Source organism: Talpa occidentalis, unplaced genomic scaffold (genome assembly GCF_014898055.3).
Source record: "Talpa occidentalis isolate TD23 unplaced genomic scaffold, MPIMG_talOcc4v2.1 talOcc4.15, whole genome shotgun sequence".
Lineage (NCBI taxonomy): Eukaryota > Metazoa > Chordata > Mammalia > Eulipotyphla > Talpidae > Talpa > Talpa occidentalis.
In genome coordinates this window covers 43,453,653-43,473,462 of record NW_023601543.1, presented here as the reverse complement: position 1 = coordinate 43,473,462, position 19,810 = coordinate 43,453,653, and the positions used below count along the sequence as shown (strand labels likewise).

At 38.7% G+C, this 19,810-nt stretch overlaps 1 protein-coding gene and 1 pseudogene across 3 annotated transcripts in view; both read right to left on the bottom strand.

The window, feature by feature from the left end:
* Positions 1–19,810, bottom strand: part of ABCB7 (ATP binding cassette subfamily B member 7) — a 121,474-nt gene that overhangs the window by 68,025 nt on the left and 33,639 nt on the right. For 2 of the 3 annotated variants that reach the window (XM_037512237.2, XM_037512238.2), the window contains exon 1: positions 10,882–11,064. The exons of the other annotated variant lie outside the window; for it this stretch is intronic. In XM_037512237.2, the coding sequence (XP_037368134.1) occupies positions 10,882–11,049 (168 nt within the window). In that variant the 5' untranslated portion in view covers positions 11,050–11,064. Of the gene's footprint in view, positions 1–10,881; positions 11,065–19,810 lie in introns of those variants that run through there. 3 annotated transcript variants of the gene reach the window in all.
* Positions 11,117–16,966, bottom strand: LOC119246387 (TIP41-like protein; annotated as a pseudogene).

Sequence of the window (19,810 nt, the reverse complement as noted above, 5' to 3'; positions counted from 1 at the left end):
CTCCAAAGATGGAGGATAGGGCCTCCCCGGTGGCGCAGTGGTTGAGCACCGTGCTGCAAAGCTGTCCGCAGCCTCTACAGCGCCAGTTCGATTCCCCACTTGCCAGGGAGAACCCCACATGGCGCAGCAGACCTCTCCTGCCTCGCCTGCTGCTCCCCTCAGCAGTGTCTTCGGTCTGTCTGCCTGTTCTGCTCCCCACTCTGTCTCTGGTGAATCCTCTCACCCTCCTGCACATCTGGCCTGTATCCCAGTTCTTGTATAAAATAAATAAATCTTTAAAAATAAAAATTAAAAAAGATGGAGCATAGACAAGTGATACAATAAAACTTGATTTTAATCATAACAAAAAAATTATTTTTAAAAAAAGATGCCCTAGAGGAATTGAGCCCACAGTCAAAATTTTAATTCAACAGGGAATGATTCACCCCCTGCTAATCTCCTTACAAATGCCCCAATTTTGCCATTGAAGAAGCCTAATGAAGAGTACCAGATACAGAACTTGAGAGCAACAAAAGAGCACCCACTCAGTGGTCCCTAATCCTTTTACTCTTTTGGCAACCTTTATCTCCTCACTTCCATTTCCATACTATTCTGGACTTGAAAGATACTTTCTCTTACATTCCTTTAAGCCAAGGAATCATAGGAACCCTCCATGTTTGAATGGCAGGACCTGAAAGCCCACCAAAAACAACAGCACAGTTGAACAGTCGCGCCTCAAGTGTTCAAAAACCCTCCATATTAGAGGAAATGTTGGCAAAGGATTTAAGAGATGTAACTCTCAGGAAGTGAGCACACTCTGCAATCTTCGGATAAGCTCCGGACAGCCGGCTCCAACAAGGAACCATCTGAGATTAACATTGTAATTGTTCTCAAACACTTAACTGAAAGAGGTTATAAAGTTTCTAAAACTAAGGCTCAGCTCTCCCTACAGAGTATCATTTATTTGAGATTCACAATAGAAAAAGGAAACAGAAGCCTCCCTCCAGAAAGAAAGGAGGCTACCTGTAAATCACCATTCCTACCACTGGAAAGCAATTGAGAGAGTTCTTAAACAGGCCAGATTAGGTAGGATTTGGATCCTGAACTTCGGTTAATTGCCAAGCCCCTTTACCAAGCACTCCAAGGGAACAAAGCTGTTCCCTCTGACTGGAACCCAGTGTGTCAACAGGTCTTTAATCAATTAAAAAAAGGAACTAGGGCCTCCCTGGTGGTGCAAGGGTTAAAGACAGCACTATCAAGTTACTGCCAGCCACTACAGCACAGTTCAATCCCCAGCCAGCCAAGGAGACCACATGGCACAGCAGACCTCTCCTGTCTCCCCCCTTGCTTCCCCTCAGCAGTGTATTTCAGCAGATCTGCCTGTTCTGCTCCCCACTCTGTCTCTAGTGACTTCTCACCCCCACCCCCGCCACTCCCCCACATCTCTGGCCTACACCCCAGTTCTCATATGCATAAATAAATAAATCTTTTTAAAAAGGGGGGGGGACTAATGAGGATTCCAGTTTTAGGCCTACCTAACCTTCCCCAAGTTTTTAACTTAGACAAATGTTCTATGACAATGTTCATAAAAGGCAAGATAGGCTTTGGGAGTTTGACTCAGCAGTTAGGACCCCTTAACTGGGTGATATATAGTATATCTGTAAAGCGCTAGACTGAACAACTGAAATCTGATCATCATGCCTTAGAGCACTGGCAGTCAACTCTACAAGCTAATGGTTGGCCAACCTACCACTATCTGGGTTCCACAGCAGGTTCTGTCTCTTCTGGTGGCTAAGGGGCAGGATGGGTTGTCTCCAGGAAGATTTAATAAATAGCAGACAATACTAATGGTTAATCATTCCATCATCCTGAAAACCTGCAATACTCTAAATATAGCTACTTTGCTCCCTTATCTAAGCAAGAGTTTAGAACATTTGCTCTCTTCTCCAAGTAAGAATTTAGAACCTAAGTATACAGAAACAAATGAAACTGTCTACTAAAGTAGACCTGATTTGGAAAGTGAGCCTCTCCAAAACACTGATGAGAAATGGTATACTGATGCGAGTAGTTTCATGAGAGGAGGAAAGAGGAAATCGGGTTATGTCATTTTTAGCATGTCTAAAATTATATAGAAGCCAGGGCTGTGCCTGTGGGCACCTCAGTTCAAAAAGAAGAACTTGCTGTAGGAGAAGAAAAAAAGAGTAAATATACATTCAAAGTACACCTATTTTTTTACTCCATACCCCCAAAGCCATTTGGAAAGAAAGAAGGTTACTAACATCTACAAATGAAAGAGTAAAATATGCCTTAAATGAAAGAGTAAAACATACCTTAATACTCCTAGGGTTATTGGAGGCTGTAAAGGCCCCAAAACAGGTGGCAGTTATTTGCTGCAGAGGTGACCAAAAGGGGGACACCCAAATCATACATATGCCACTGCAAAAAGGGCAGCCCAGGAAGTAGAAATGTTGCGGCTGCCATTAATTCCAGTGAAGCCTCAAATTGCACCCCTTACACCTCCACTACATACTGAAGATGAAGAAAAACTGTCAGAAAGATGGTGGTCAAAGGGTTCAGTCCTCGCAAGGCAGTGTACTAATACCCATAATCATATATTCATCCCTCCTTTAATCACTTGAGAATTGACAGAAGTTCACAACAGATCCCACTATGGGAAGGAAGCTCTATATAACTGGATAATTAAATCTATAGTAGCCCCCAAGTTGATAAACAATCTCAAGGGTGTGTGAACAATGCCCTATATGTACCAGCAATAATCCCCATATGTGACCATTTAAGACTCCTGATTTCTGACTTCAGGAGTCTTAGATAGTCAGGTATGGGGATGGTCAGGATGGGGAAGGGATGGGGATGATTTAGGATGGTCTAGTAAATGAGACATTTGCTAGTGAACAGTACAAGGAAGAGGAACTGTTCCCGGAGAGGAATGCAAGTTGATTTCTCCAAGAGTACCTGGAAATTTCCAACACCTACGAGTTCTGATAGATACCTTCCTGAGATAGGTTGAGGTATTTCCCCACCAGAACCAAAACTAGGAAGTAGGTAGGAAATAATTCCAAGGTTCAGGCTTCCCATGTCAGTTCAGGGCAATAACAGACCCACATTTATATCACAAAAACTCAACTAGTAATTAAGGCACTAGGAATCAAGTGGGTGATCAACATGCCTCATGGAGACCTCAGTCATCAGGTAAAGTAGAAAAAGGGCAAATCAAACTCAAAAGACACTTGGCAAAGTTAAGCCAGTAAACCAATGAAAATTGGGCTAGGATGTTGTTATCACCCTTCTAAGGCTTAGAATAGCTCCAAAAAGACAGACAAGGTTGAGAGCACACTGAGTTGTTGTACAGATGACCTAATCTAGCCCCTGAAAGGGCAATAACAGTCCAAATGAGTTAGAGCAATTAAAATATGAAACCCATTTGGGAGAAATGGTTAGGGCTCTCCATGACTATGGAAATATGATATAGCCTGCCCACCAAAGTGGATCTTCACCCCTATAAACGTGGGGATTGGTTGCTAAAGATGGAGCTTCCATATGATCCAGCAATTCCACTCCTAGGTATTTATCCAAAGGACACAGAAACATTAATTCAAAAGGGCACCTGCACCCCTATGTTTATAGCAGCATTATTTACAATAGCTAAGCTATGGAAACAACCCAAATGCCCAAAAATAGATGACTGGATCAAGAAGATGTGGTACATATACACAATGGAATATTACTCAGCAGTCAAAAAAGATAAACTCATGCAATTTGCAGCAACATGGATGGAGCTGGAAGGGATCATGCTCAGTGAAATAAGCCAGAAAGAAAAAGAAAAAGACCGGATGGTCTCACTCATAGCAGGAATTTAAAAAACCTAAATAAGGGCTCAGGAAAAAGACTAATTATAATAAAGTGAAAATTAAAGTCAACAAGCAACTATATGCCAGAGACATACTATGGGGGAGGAGAAAAGGGAGTAGTATCAAAACAAGGGTGGTGGGAATTGTATGAGGACTGTAACCAAGATGAAAATGCATACATTGTACAAAAATGAAAAATGATGTAAAAAATATACAAAATTAAAAAAAAAAAAACCCTGGGGATTGGGTTGTTAAAAACATGGAAAACTGGCCAGTTGCAAGATCAATTGTTGCCAAAGTGTGAAGGCCCTGCCTCATGATACTCACCATTCACTCATTATAATGGTAGGGGAAAGACCCTTGGATTCACTATACATAAGTCAAAGCTGCCAAGGAATCATATCAGCCACATTCTCCAGACAGAGACCTAGTCCTGTGAACACCTCTCCCACTTTAAGCTGCTGTTTAGGCAGTATGAGAGGTAAGTGATGCCTGACTCTTCCTTGTATTGTAGTTGTCATCCTTTTTTGCCTATATAACATTAATTTTCCATTTACTTATGAGTCTTTCCATATTGCTAAAAGGTTGGGATCACTTTGCTTATAATCTTTAAGAATTTTTTTAAATGATGGCAGGCTCTATGATATTCTACATAGTAGTGGGTTCCCTTGCTTATTTAGCTGTGATTATTTTCTTGTGAGTTTTTATGTACTAATAAAGGGATTGAATCAAGTTACTAGCAGGCCTCAGGATTAACATTACACTATGTATACAAACACACACACACAGACACACCATGGCTGCATTATTGTCAACTCCTATAGTTATTTTTTTTTATTTATTTATGCATACAAGAGCTGAAGTGTAGGCAAGAGTTGGGGGGGTGAAAGGATTCACCAGACAGAGTGGGGAGCAGAACAGGTAGATTGACTGAAATATACTACTGAGGGGAGCAGCGGGTGAGACAGGAGAGGTCTGCTTTGCCATATGTGGGTTAACTCCCTGGCCAGGGATAGAACTCATGCTGCAGTGGCTGCGGATAGCTTCACAGTGCTGTGCTTAACCCCTTGCGCCATGATGGGGGGGCCTCAGTAAGTATTTCTCATACTACTTCAAACCTGGAAACATCATCAGCTGTTGGATGTCACCCAAAACCTCTTCTATACATGATGATCAAGACCCTATAGTAATGCCCATGACTAACTTCTCAAGAGTAGCTAATTTCACAGTGAATTATGATGAAGAGTTCCTAAAAGTAACCCACAGGGTTAGATTAACAAATGGAAAATGTCCCCTACTCCTTGTTTCTTCCTGACATCCCCCGACTGAATGGCGTATTCTACATTCTGGGAAGATGTGTGAAACCTTTAGGCATGTGAACATCAAAACCAGGCGTTTGCTAATGGACAAAGGTGAACTGCCTAATTAATGGGATTTATTTCTTATTTCCCATCTCTCCCACTTAGTTCAAGACAATGTAGCAAAAGTGGTTAAAAATACATATCTAGCATACATTGTACAAAAAGGATGATATAAAATATATATAAAATAAAAAAATAAAATTCTAACGAAGAAAAAAATTACAGAACTACTCAATTATGTCAAGATTTTAGTAGCAAGTACCAAGTGTACCTCCAGGGAACACCCTCCAATTTACCTGCATGTATATTAAACTTCCTCTTAGACCTTTCCACTCACTGAACCATGGCTTAGAAGAGTTTTAGCCTCAATTCTCCAAAATGATAATATAAACTTTAAAATGACTGGTATTATCTTGCCTCCTCAGGATACATCTTTATGGAATGGATAGTCAATCTTGGATTTATAGGTGTGCTGGAAGCTAGTGTATAGGAGGAATGTGTTTATTAGGAAATTTAATTAAAACTTTTTTGATTGACTGGTCTGGGAGAATCAACAGCAGACTAATTCCCTAAATTTTTTCTCTAGAATTAGGTCTAACACAAATGGAGATTTAATTTGGGGACTACTGTATAAATACTAGCCTGGGGATGTGGATGTTGGACCTGGATATTCTGGGGGATAAAACCCTGCTACCTTGGTGGGGTTATGGCCCAAGAGCATGTGATTAGAAATCTCTCACTTATTTCAGAAATAGAGGCAGATGAAACAGCACAGGTTGTTGTCACTCAATATGAAGCATTAGATTCCCTACTTAAAGTAGTATTGGACAATAAGATCACCCTAGATTACATATTGGCTACACAAGGTGTATGTACAACAGCTAATTATTCTTTCTGTGTATGTATAAATACTTTCGTTGGAGGTGGAAACTCACTTGGAGAAAATTAGATAGCAACCCACATGGCTCCAACAGGTTTCACCTCAGGAACCTAGATTCAACATACTAGAAACTATTTTCTCATGGATTCACAGAGTGATAGCATCCATCAAAAATATATACTGAAATTGACATTTCTACTCCTTTGTATACGAGGCCTAATATTTCCATTAGTTAAACTTTGTTTAATTTGTTGTTTATCCCATATCTGACCACAACTTCAGAGTCCTTTTTTCCCAGATACATGAGTACCTCCAACTGAAAGCAAAAGCAGTTTTATTTTCCTATCTCAGGCCATACATGACCAAACAAAATGACTACATGATTTCCTCCTCCACTGGTTCCCTTAGTGGCCATTCTTTTGCTTCTCATGTTTGACACAGGAATTTTCAACATGCTTGTCTCCTTTGTAAGTATAAGAATAGAAGCAAAAATCTGGTGGTGGTTCAAGGATATGAGCAGCTCAGAGCAGCCCCCAGGTGATTCACAAACAGATTAGCCAGAGAATGATTCTGCTCCTCTAATTTTAGGGAGAATAGCATTGTACCTAGTCAGCAGGAAGTACATACAGAAGACAGACCACCAAGTCTCGCCCCTCAAGATGAGAAGAATGTAAACAAAGGAGGGATTTTATTACCCCCACGCAAAATTTTACCCTGTGTAAACCAGATACATTTAACATTTTACCACATTTCACCGACTTCTTCCAGTTATTGTTCTTTTCTAGGTGGAATCTTCTGAAAGAGCTGCTTCTGTTTAAAGGTCAAACTGCAGAACTAGTCAAAACAGCTCGAATCTGTACAACCTAGCTGAGGGGTAAACACAAGCAATAAAAAATGCATGCAAGGCCCAACCCTGAAGAAAATTCTATCCCTTTGATTACTTTAAGAATAGCTCCCTCTTTGAATCCTGACTGGGGAGGTGCTTTAGAACATGAGTTCCCTGTTCTCTCCTGTTTGTCAAGCAATAAAGCTCTTACTCTGCTTGCTGAACCTAGTTACTGTATTAATTGGCTACCAATCACCAGAGCACCCTCCTGGGGTCAGTGACAAGACCATGTAATAAAAAAAAAAAAAAGACTCAAACAAAACCAGAAATGAATGTGGAAACATCACAACTGATAACACAAAAATAAAAGAATTACAGGAGAATATTAGAAACAATATGCCAACAAATTCAACAACCTACAGAAAAGGGAAAACTTCTTACAAACATATAAACTGAATCTAAAGAAATAAAAAAAATGAACAGGGCCTCCCTGGTGGTGCAACGGATTAAGCACAGCACTGTGAAGCTGTCCGCAGTCTCTGCAGCATGAGTTCGATCCCTGGCCGGCCAGGGAGCAACCCACATGGTGCAGCAGACCTCTCCTGACTCGCCCGCTGCTCCCCTCAGCAGTGTTTTCAGTCAATATGCCTGTTCTCCTCCCCACTCTGTCTCTGGTGAATCCTCTCACCTCCCACATCTCTGGCCTGTACCCCAGTTCTTGTATGCATAAAAAAATAAAATCTTAAAAAAAACAGAGAACGGGAGATAATACTTACAAACCATGTATCTGATAAAGGACTTGAGTCTGGAATATATGAGGAATCCTCACAACTCAATACAGAAAGACCAATAACACACTTTAAAAAACAGGCTAAGGATGTGAATAGACATTTCTCCAAAAAAGATCTATAAATGGCCAATAGGCACATGGATATATGCTCAACAACTCAGTCTATTAATAGCGCTCTAGTAATTATTAAATTAGTATCTTTACAATTCAACAATCATTTATTGTGCAGTTAGTTTCAATTGGCATTTTATTTACTCTTATACAAGTACCTAACACAGAGAAAGCAATAAATGAACAAATGGACTTTAAGCCTGTCATTTATCTATACTGAGTCAGTTTCCCCATCTGTAAAATTAGAACGGCTGAATATGATATTCTTTAAAGCAGTACTATTTAATAGAACTTTCTGCAATGATGGACCTGTTCCATATCTTGTAACTATTCAGCCCTTAAATGAAGTTAATGCAATTGAGGAATTAAAATTTTAATTTAAATGAAGTTAATGCAATTGAGGAATTAAAATTTTAATTTAATTTAAATTTAAAAAGATATTGGCTACCATATGGCCCTGCATAACTCTAGTGCATAATCCAAAGTATCCCAGTAATCACACAGATGTGGAAATGTATATATGCAATAAAACAAAAGTACATAAAGCAATACTTCTCTTAACATATATAAAGCACTATTGTTTTCTCCTCTATTCTACTGCATTTCATCTAAAGAAAAATCCAATCCACTAACATGATTTTATAACATGACACTAAAATTCCTTTCACTTTAAAATATTATGCTATATACTAATGGTTGTCCTAAAAGTATGTATTCAATATTTATTTTGTAATCTTAATTATATCATTAATTAATTTGAAGGTGTCTCAGTTATATCAGCCTCTACTTGAAAAGTTTTATACTCATTCCTACATCTCCCAGTTAAATCCACATTTTAAAAAAAGATGGCAAGAGTTCCATGGCGTTAAGAAGTAAAAAACAAAAATAACATCTTTTCCTTGTTCACACTTCAGAAATGGCAGGATTTAGAAGAGGGTGGAGGAAGGATGTTATGAAGATAGTGTTCATGAAAAGAGAGAAAGCTAAGTTTGAATTACAGTACCATCACCTCCTCTGAAATCCCTAAAGAGTTCTCCTTCTCCTTCATTCTTTCAGTCTGGGGAAGTCCTACAAGTTTTATCTTAGCTACATCTGGCTTATTAGAGGACTACAAGAATGATTCCTAAGAGATCATGTATTACAAACTTTTAAGTATAAAGTGCTTTTATTTTAATCACATGTGGACTATCAGGAAACAAAACAAAGGAATAGACAGACCAAACCAAAACATATTCTAGAAATCTTACTATAGAACTGAGGCTACAAAGAGGGTGGAGGTGGGGAGCAAAGAGGACTAAGGTACTATGGTACAGGGTTATAGTGTTTTGGTGGTAGGTGTGGTTTGATAACATATATTTGAAGAGGTATAACCCTATATCCCTAAATCACATAGAATGTTGTAAACCAGTGTTATCTCAATTAAAATATTTGCTTTTAAATAGTGTTTTCAAAACCTTAATAAAATAATCTGTATTTGCTTCTCTAGCCTAATCTGGTACTTCTTCTCTTAAATATCTCACTAGTCTAAACCTTATGTAGTTCTACAAAGCGTTCATGCTATATCTTACCTGTAGATCTTTATACATGCTATTTCCTCTTTATCTTCTCCGAATTTTTCAGGACTTGACTTAGATATCAGGTACTCAAGGCAATTTTCCCCACCATAAGATCAGACTCAACGCCTTCATGCATATCCAGTACTCAGTGCCTTCCCAATCACTGCACTGCTTATTACTGTTGACTGTTCTATCCTACTGTAATTGCCTGTTTACTTACTTCCCCTACTAGATTGTAAACTCTTTAAAGACATGGCCTATATTTTGTTTCTGTTGTAAAGGTATTCAATAATTATTAATGGATGGAATGGATCCAATTCCTCTAGTATTCCATTTGCCTAGTGTCATTCACTATTCTCTCTGCTTGCAATGTTCCCCCAATTCTTTCACCAGCATGACACCCTCTGGATAATCTGGTTCTTAATTATCACTATTTCCTATGGATGCCTTAAGCCCTTATTGTTCATACTTTTCATTAGCTGTTTGACCTATTACCTTGTTTTTCAGTCACTCTTGTAATGTACAGATCAACCTCCTTAACAACTCCTTAATTAAACTGACCAATCCTTGAAGGCATAATTTGTCTCTGCTTCTCTTGGTACCCCATTATCTAACATCGTGGTATGTATACAGCAGACATTAAATATTTGTTAACGAAGAACTGAAATTTAAGAAACTTTTTCCTCACACAAAGTTGATAATACTTAGTGATACTGATGAAGAAGTGGTAACAAATTTTTTCCCAATATTTCAGAAATAAAAAGATACACTAAAGTACAGCAAGTACAAATCATTTGTAAAAACTGTTGAGTGCGAGATGATAACGGTCATAAATATTAAGAGGCACTACAACCATAGCTACATTCATTAAAGATAAGTAGCTTGTGGCTTTCCTGTGTACTTAGAACACTATTTTCAGATCAAAGGACAATCGTGTTTACATATGAATTTGGGGCAGTCAATGCTGTGGAGAGAAAGATAATTACGGGTTTTGCCTATCAAGTAGCACTGTCGGCAAGGGCCTTAACTGGTGCCAACTCCGTTTTCTGCTCACTGACATATAGCTTGCCGTCATTTTACAGTGTCCTCCAAATCGCTACTTCCAAAAGAGTAAAACTTGAACCATAAGCAAAATGGTCTCAAATTCCATTACTAATTTTGGAAAGTAGCCCAGCTCCTCCTTGTATTAAGAAAGGTAAACAGTCTGGGAATGATGCTTACCCTAACTCTTAAACTCACAAAAACTATAAAGCTTGCGAGAGTCACCATTGCTCCAAGTGCCCTCAGTAGAGAACCTGCCCGTCCCGTTCCCACTTGCTGTGACCCAAAGGTTTTCTTTACCCGTTTCTCAAGCTACTAATCCTAATTTCCCTCACGTAATGCTGCTCCGAGATAGTCCTGGCAACCTCTTTTGTTGGCGCGCTCTCTAATCCGAGGTCACAAGGGTAACCTTTTCCCCAAAGGTCCCCTTGTCCTTCGCCCTAATCTTCCATGTGAACGGCATCTCACCTGGGAGATTCGAACGGTTCCCGAGGCGCCGAGCTGACATGGCCTCCACTGCCGCCCTGGGCCGCAGACAGAGACTAGAGGCCGGATCAGAATCGCCGAGTACCGGCGCTTTTCAAAAGCAGCCGCCGCGGCAGCCCAGCGCCAGGAATGTATCGCGAGCAGCGCCATCTTGAGCGAAGAAAGAGGAACCGACAGCAGAGGATTATGGGATGTTGGCGGACCGAACTCCACCACCTTAATCTCTCCCCTCCTCCTCCTCATTTGCCCAGGTCCAGAGACCGAGACCGGAAATAGCTTCTCTGAAGGTTTGGGTGCTTTGGCGAGTCTTTTTTCTGTTAGGGCGGGTCTCTGAGGGTTTTTCGAACACAGTCGGGAATATGGGAGTAATATTGTCTTTCGCACTTTTCCTACATTTGCGAGATAAAATAAAGAATTCGCGGTTAAATTTGAATTTCCATAACGAATTATTTTTTAATATGTCTCAACTGTTGCATTTGCTAAATCTGGCAACCCTAAATTGTCGGGTTGTTTCACTCTTGTTTTACTGCTTCCACTTTCTCCATTTTCTTTGTGCATATTCTTATTTTTTTTAAGATTTATTTATTTATGCATACAAGAGCTGGGGTACAGGCCAGAGATGCAGGGGGTGAGAGGATTCACCAGAGACAGAGTGGGGTACAGAACAGGCAGACTGACTGAAATACACTGCTGAGGGGAGGAGCAGGCGTGTCAAGAGAGGTCTGCCTCGCCCTGTGGGTTGCTCCCTGGCCGGCAGGGTATAGAACTGATGCTGCAGAGGCTGCGGATTGGTTGTAGTGTGGTTCTTAACCCCTTGCGCCACCAGGGAGGCCCTGTGCATATTCTTATTAACGCTCCTGTGCACGATGTTTAGAGTAGATTAAGCTACAGGTCTTAATCACTCCTAGATGGAGGCTTCACCTGTAAAATTATTGTTTCCTCGTCTTGTAAGCGCTTTTACTTGACTGATTGCTCTCTTTCCAGCAAACGTTGGAGCAGTTTTCCTTTGGTCTGTTGCTGTTGGGACAGTTTCACACTCTTCTAATTTGCTGCCTTAGCTCTTCCCTTATTGCAAATCAACTAAATTGAGGGATGGTAGAGTGAGTGTGTACAGTCCATGTTTAAAGACAGGTTTACATTTTTTTGTCACAACCCTCATTAAAAAAAAAAAAAAGGTTGAATATGTTTACCTTTATCTGGGAAACTGTGTGTCCAGGTGTAAATGTTACTTGAAATTCTGGAGACATTAATACAGTTGCAATTTTATATACATTCCTGCATTCTCAAAGCTTTCACACAGAGCAGGCAACTATGAACTTTTTATGTAGAGGCACTGTGGAGTAATGATAAATATGATGAAGAAAAGGATATGCATGGCCCATGCAGTTACTTTTGCTTTGTTCCAAAATTCATATTACACTCCAGGTTTCCAGGGAAGAGGATGCTTGAGCAGAGTTATTTAAAGAAGAATAAATTTATAATTCAAGGAGTTGAAGGAAATTCCATATAAAGGAAATGACTTATTTAAAAGTAAGAAGGCATAAGAAAACATTTCCAGGTTCAGGAGTCAGGTGTATGGCAGAGTAGTAAGAGATGAACCTGGGTTAGCAGAGCCAGGCTAGTAAAGGACTTCGTATTTCATTCTAAGAAGTAAATGCTCTGTTCTGAGCCAGTAGAAATTTTTTTTTAAGATTGATTTATTTATTTATACAAGCACTGGGTACAGTCAGAAGCGCTGGAGAGTGAGAGAATTCACCAGAGCCAGAGCGGGGAGCAGAGCAGGCAGAAGGACCGAAGTACACTGATGAGGGGAGCAGTGGGCGGCAGGAGAGTTCTGCATGCCATGTGGGACCCTCCTCCGGTGGCCGGGGAGCAGCTGGGAATCGAACCAGCGCTGTAGAAGCTGCGGGCAGCTTCGCAACCCAGTGCTCAACCGCTGCACCACTGGGGAGGCCCTGAGCCAGTAGAAATTTTTAATCCAAGAGCAACATGATCACGTTTGTATGTCCATTAAACCACCTTGGCTTAAGTGAGAAGTTTGGATTAAAGAGTTTGGATTGAAGTCATGAAGTTAATATTATAGTTCAGTCATAAAATAAAGGTCTAGTCCTAGCAGTAGCAGTTACAATAGATTGATTTCAGAGATATTAAAAAGATAGAATTGACAGCACTTGACTAAAGAGATGTTTCTGGCTTATTATTGCTAGTTGACAGTAGATGAGTAATGGTCTCTCTTATTAATGACTATGTCATCATCAGTAAACATTCATCATCTATTTTGTGTTAGAGAGCAACATTCTATAATAGAGAAAACCTAGACTCTATAAGTGATTTTTTTTAATTAGGTTAATATTGCCATTATAAGGCATTGTCCAGTAATGCTCTAATTTTTTTAAATATAGGAACCTATACAATATATCGTGTGAGAGATTGTCAGATAGGATATGACAAACTAATATGTTAAATTTGTATACTTTCAGAAACACACTATCTTGCTGGAATTTAATAACAGCTTTTCAGGGCTTACTACTCATTCTGAAGTAGATTTTTTTTTTTAAAGACCAAGGCACATGGTAGTAGAGTCAGAGCTAGAATTGGGATATTCAGCAATTGACCACTGTTCTTTACACTAAAGATGCCACCAACACTCAAGTATAAGATTTCATTGAAAGTCTCTAGAGGACACTTAGGATCATAACATTTTACATCAGGCAAGACCTCAGAATCCTGAAATACCTGCCCCTACATATGACTTCTCAGGATTCTTGAGACATTTCATTAAAATAATCTATAAGCATTGATGGCATGGAACAATCGTTGTGGATCTTTGGAGTCTGCTGCAGACAGGACAGCCGATGAAGTTCTCTGCCATTAACGAAGACTCTGAGTCTAAATGAATTTGCTGCAGGGGGAGGCTGGGGAGAATACCATCAAGAGCAGCTCTACCCTTCACTCTCCCAGCCCACGTTTCAATTAAATATATGAACAAAAGAAAAAGAAAATAGCACGCAATTGTATTTATGCTTATACAGATTAATAAGTTACTTCTGAAAACAAGCTTTTCTAGTTAGTAAGGAACATGCACACACGCCAGTACGTCCTCAGAGAACAGGAGTCAATTCTGGAAGAAGTTCTGTTTGCAGAACTTCTAACGTCCTGGAACTCTGCATGCAGAGTAAACAGGTATTCTCCAAAAACTCCAGCTCCCTTCAGGGCAGCAGGCTCCCAACAGTAGTGAAAATAATTTTTACTGAAATAGTGTTCATTTTAAGCCAACTCCTCTGATTAAGAAATGTGAATAACATTGGAATACCTACCTAACTACTCTATGATGAGCTAAAGTGAGCCAATCATGAATCAAATCAGCCAAAGAAAATCTCTAGTGCATCCAGAAATAGAACCTGAAGCACAGTAAGAGTTGTGCACTGCTGGAGAACTGCAACAACAGGCAGGCCAACTTGACCTGCAGTAACTTGACACATAAGTGTCCAAAATAGAGAATCGCACAATACAAACCACTAAAAATAGCTGCTGCAGACACAGATCACATCACTTATTTATGCAATGATTATACCTATATGTGTATAGTATTTTGCAATTTCCAAAGTGTTCATACCTTACCTTATTAAATCCTCACATCAACCCTGGAGAATAGATATTGTTTATTAATATTCCCATATTTATGAGGGTACAGGCTGTGACAGGTTGTAACTTGATAGAGGATACAGAGGTAATGGATGAAGACCAAACCAAGGATTTATGACTCTAAATGCAGTACTTTTTCCACTTAATTACATCTGACGAACCCACAGCTAATATCATTCTCAATGGTGAAAAACTAAAAGCTTTTCCACTAAGATCTAGTGCAACACAAGGATAGGATGTCCCCTCTCTGCACTACTATTCAGCGTAGTATTGGAAGTCCTAGCTAGAGAAATTAGACAAGAGAAGGATATAAAAGGAATCCTAATTGGAAAAGAAAAAGTAAAGTTACCATTATTCACAGATGACATGATAATATACACAAAGAACCTTGATGATGCCACTGAAAAATTAATTGAAAGAATAAACCAGTTCAGTAAAATAGCAGGTTATAAAATCAAGATGCAAGAATCAATCACTCATTTACGCAAATAATGAAATAGAAAGGGAATAATTTTTTGAAAGATCCCATTCACAATTACACTTAAAAAAAAATTCCTAGGAGTAAACCTAACAAAGGAAGTGGAGGACCTATTTAAAGAAAACCATAGGACTCTTTAAAATAGAAGAATACACAAAGAAACGGAAAGATCTTCCCTGCTTATGGATTGGAAGAACCAACATTGTCAATATGGACATCCTACCCCAAGCAATATACAAATTCAATGCAATCCCTATCAAAATCCAATGTCATTCTTTCAAGAAATAGAATAAACATTACCGAAATTCATATAAAACCACAAAAGACCCAGAATAGCCAAAGAACCCTCACAGAAAAGGGTCCTATGAAAATCACAAGGTTTTGCCATTCAGTTATTTCAGTTCATCTCCCCCACTCGTGAAGGAGGCAGATTACACCCACTATGCAGGAGACATGTGCACATCTCTGCTAGTGAGGTCCCACTTTGTGGCAATTTAGAAATCCTAATTTAACTCCAGTAACTATAAATCTGAATATACATTGGAATACACAGTACAAACAGCACTTGAATGGAACCTGAATGCAACAATTGTTTTTTCCTTTAAGGCTCCAGAAAATCTGCATATAGACAGGGCAATTAATTCTCATAATAAAAATATTCCCTCAAAATAGCCAGAGTCTCCAGTCAGACTCCACGTGAGTAGATGTTGTATCACATTCTGTTCACAAGTGTACTTTCTTGTGAGTCTGCAGGATTAGAATCAATTCTTTCAGGAAATAATAGCTTCTTGCAAACTACTTCCTTTATCAGTAAATACTGTGGTTTGGGGGGGGGGTTCACTTTGCTTTTTGTTTTTAATTAACATTTTTAATTTTCTTACATCATTGTTCCTTTTTGTACAATATTTGATTTCTCCCCTCAGGGGTAGTCCCCTTAAATCTCCCACCACCACATCACCCATGAACTGTCGCTTTAGTCCCTTGTGCTCTTCCCTTCTCTGTTTTGACCCCACTCCCTTCCCCTCCCTTGCGTATCCCTCAGATCTATAGTTTGCCGAGAAGTTTTGCCTTTTTTTTTTTTGACACTTTGTTTAGTTTCCCTATGATACCATCCGATTTTTTCCATGAAGTGGGAAAGTGAAATATGCATCAAATTAGCATTTTTGCTCTCTTTTGATGCATATTCTCCTAACACACGTCACTCTTGTCGGCCTCATGGTAAAGTCTGATGTCATTTATTCTGATAAGCACCCCATCAATTCTCAATAAAAACTGCAACATTAGGAAAAGCTAATGGCATTACTCTAATTTTCATACACAGGCTTGAAACTCCATAATCAGGGAGTTCATCCTTAAACAGGAGAACTTCTTCAAATACCTTAATCTGTTCTCTGGTTTTCATCTCTGTATCTATATGACCTGTTGTAAGTACAACCTTTAACTGAAGTGATTTTCCAAGTAATGTTCCCTTTTAATGTCTTATATAGGGCCAATCGTATGGCTTAATAACCTCTTCGGAGTGTTCACCCTCCATCCTGCTTCCCTGCCATTCTTCAGCACAGGCTACTTTAAGCATTCCTTGGTAGTTGTTTACACATCTTAATGCATCTCTAGCATTGAACTCAATCCCAAAGCCAGAGCAATGCTGGATTCTTAAGACATTGTCTCCAAGCATCATTTCAGGAAGAGATGGATGTGCAATTTATCAGCTAACTTCTCCACATCCGTGGACTTCACAGTGTGAGTCTTGGCCACCATCAGCTTCCAGGCCCAGAAAGAGAAGTCTTGGTGGCTTCTCTGGATTCCATGGATCATCAAGGTGGTGGCAGGACCTATGTGAACTACAAAAAACAGTTTGGAGCAGCAGCGGTGGCAGTAGGCACTGGTTCCCAGGATATAGTATGCTTGACTGGCAATGTTTATCGTTGATATTTTGAATGTCATTCCATTGTCTCATTGTATAGTTTTTGTTTACATTTCTGACAACAGCCTGATGGGAATGCCTTTATTAGTAATCTGTTTATTTCTTCTAGCCATCTTCTCTATGCTTTCTTTGCTTTGAACTCTTAGTATTTTCAGTACTAAGTGACTTGATGATGTCTCCTGCATTTAGATATCCAGGTGTTCTTTGAGCTGCATACTTATATATTCAGTTCTTTCACCCAATCCTGAGAAACATTCCTCTATTATTTCTTTGAATAAACTCTCTTGTTCCCCTGTTCTTTTTCTTCTTCTTCTTCTGTGCTACCCATTATCCTTAATGTCATATTTCTTAATGGAGTCAGATCTTTCTCAAATGCATCTTCATTTTTTTTAACAACTACTTTTTCTCCTCTTCCATCTGGTTCCTATGTACATTGCTATCTTTCAGGCCACTGATTTGATCCTCCATTTGGTCTATTCTGCTTCCATGGCTTCCTTTATAATTGTACATTTCTTTGTTTGAGCCTTTTGCATCTTGTATGTCTGTTATTTTATCATTTAAATCTTCAATGTCTAGCTTCTGGTCATTAATCTTACTTCTGAGCTAATTCATTTGTTTTTTTGAATTTTGTTTTATCTATTTGATTGACCTTTATGAGTCTCTTTTATCACTTTGACTTGCTTGTCTGTTTTTTCTCTCTGTGATTTTATTATGAGAATTTTGTAATCTATATCTTATAGGGAGATATAATCTTCCATTTCTTTTTAGTTAGAGTCTAGAATGTTTTCTCCTTGTTATGCCATATTTCCCATGGTTTTTCTTTTGTCTATCCTTCATGCTGCTTTAAATTTTCCTGATTTTTATGAAATATTTATAGTAGTAGTAGTAGTAGCTTAGAAAGTGGAACTATTTTTAGTTTTCCCACAGGTGTTGCTTTAGTATTATTTGATTTTTAATTTTTTTTTTTGCTTCAGTTGACTTCCATAGGTACTGAGTTCTGTTTTCACAATTGATGAGTCATAAGAGTGGGTTGGGGGCAGGGGGGCAAGCTAGCACATACTTGAGGCCTCATACTTGAACTGAGATTCTTGGAGAAGGAATAACTTTAAATCACAGTAGTGTTCAAATGGAAACAGTTGTCTTTGAGAATTATGACTATTTTGATTTTAATTTGTGAAATGATCTGCAAATGTGTAGGTCTAAATCATTCAGAACTATATTCAATCTCATTCTTATCACTATACTTAGGAGTAAATGAGGGAAAGTGTCAGTCAGCTTCTTACAGATGATCTTTGAAATGATATTTGGCGCAAAAAGCAAAAACTAAGTAAATTATAATACACAGTAACTTCATAAAACTCCATCTAGCATGAAAAAGGATATATATGAAAACTGAATTAAAATGGGATAACTAATTTTAGTAAGGGACAAAAACAGTATAAAAAGTCCAATGATAGCTATGAAAGTGTATTTTTATAAATATATGACTAGAGACTGAAAAAACATGGAGCAATAAAAATAACTTTGTTATATTGGTGGAGATATAAGAAGTTTTTTTTTTTAAAAAAAAAAGTCATATGTTTTCCTTTAAAACAATGATTTCTTCAAATGTTAGGGAGTAAAGAATTTTTGGAAAGGAAAAGGTGAAATTTCCCAAATTCAGACTTTGCTCACATTAATTTATATATGCCCCTGCATATATACAAAGATAAGTCCAGACTTTCAGTTTTGGACAATTGGGATATTATTGGAGATTAGACTGTTAGTGCTCTTCTTTACTCAGTCCAGTCTCTCTTTCTGACTGCTGTCATACAATGACTGTAGCTTACCATTTGTTTTAATGACTATCGGATCTTGACTTCTATCCTAGCTTTCTCTCTGGAGCTTCAGATTTCTATATTCATCAGCTAACTATTTTCCACATGGCTATATCATAAGCCTTAAAATTTTCTGTCATCTCTCCACCTCCCAACCCTGCTTTTCTTGCTAATTTTCTCTTCCTTACTTTTAATAATCATTTATTTAACTAGTTGTACAGATCAAGTTTCTTGACTCCTTCCTTGCTTTCTCATCAGCTGCACTAAATTTGCACTAAAATTCTATTCCACTTCCAGAGTGTCTTTTTGATTTAGCTTCTTTCTTTCCTCCTCAGTACCCTTAACATAATCCAAACCATCATCTCTCACTTGGACTATTGTAACAGCTTCTCCCTGCTTGTAGTATTGTCAGCCTGTGTTGTGTTACAAACCCTACATTGCTGCTGGAATTGTCCTTTTGAAATAGAGTTTGAATCACAAGCTTGAATCATCATTCTTTTTCACAAAAATCTGCCTACATATTTAAGTCCAAATACTTAGGACTTTTCAAGTTTTCCATGATCTGGCTTTGCTAGATTCATTATAAGATAACTCACCCTAAATTCCTATAATTCTTGTTTAGTTAGTACATTTCACTCCTCCTGGCCTTTGTCCCCTGTCTTTGCAATTGTTCTCTAGTCATTCAAATTCTTATTCAGAGTCTAGCTGAAATATCACCCATTCCATGAAACCAATCCTATTTGCTTCATTGGAAAATGACTTCCTCCCTTTCTACTCTAACAGAGTACTGCTTGGGTTTCTTTTATAGCACCTGTTTCGAATTTCCTTGCCTCTTCTTACAACTAAAGGCTTCAAGATACAGCTTGGCTGTAAACAAACCTGTATATCTGAGGGGTGTTCTTAACCAGAATGTGTTTTGTTTGCCTCTAACCTGGAGACAAAGTAAGAAGTCAAGTGCCAGACCCAAATCTTTGTTTCTTCTTCTTTCTACTAATGAGCCTAGTCTGAGCATGGTGGGGCCAGAGGAAACAGCAGCATATCTGTCAG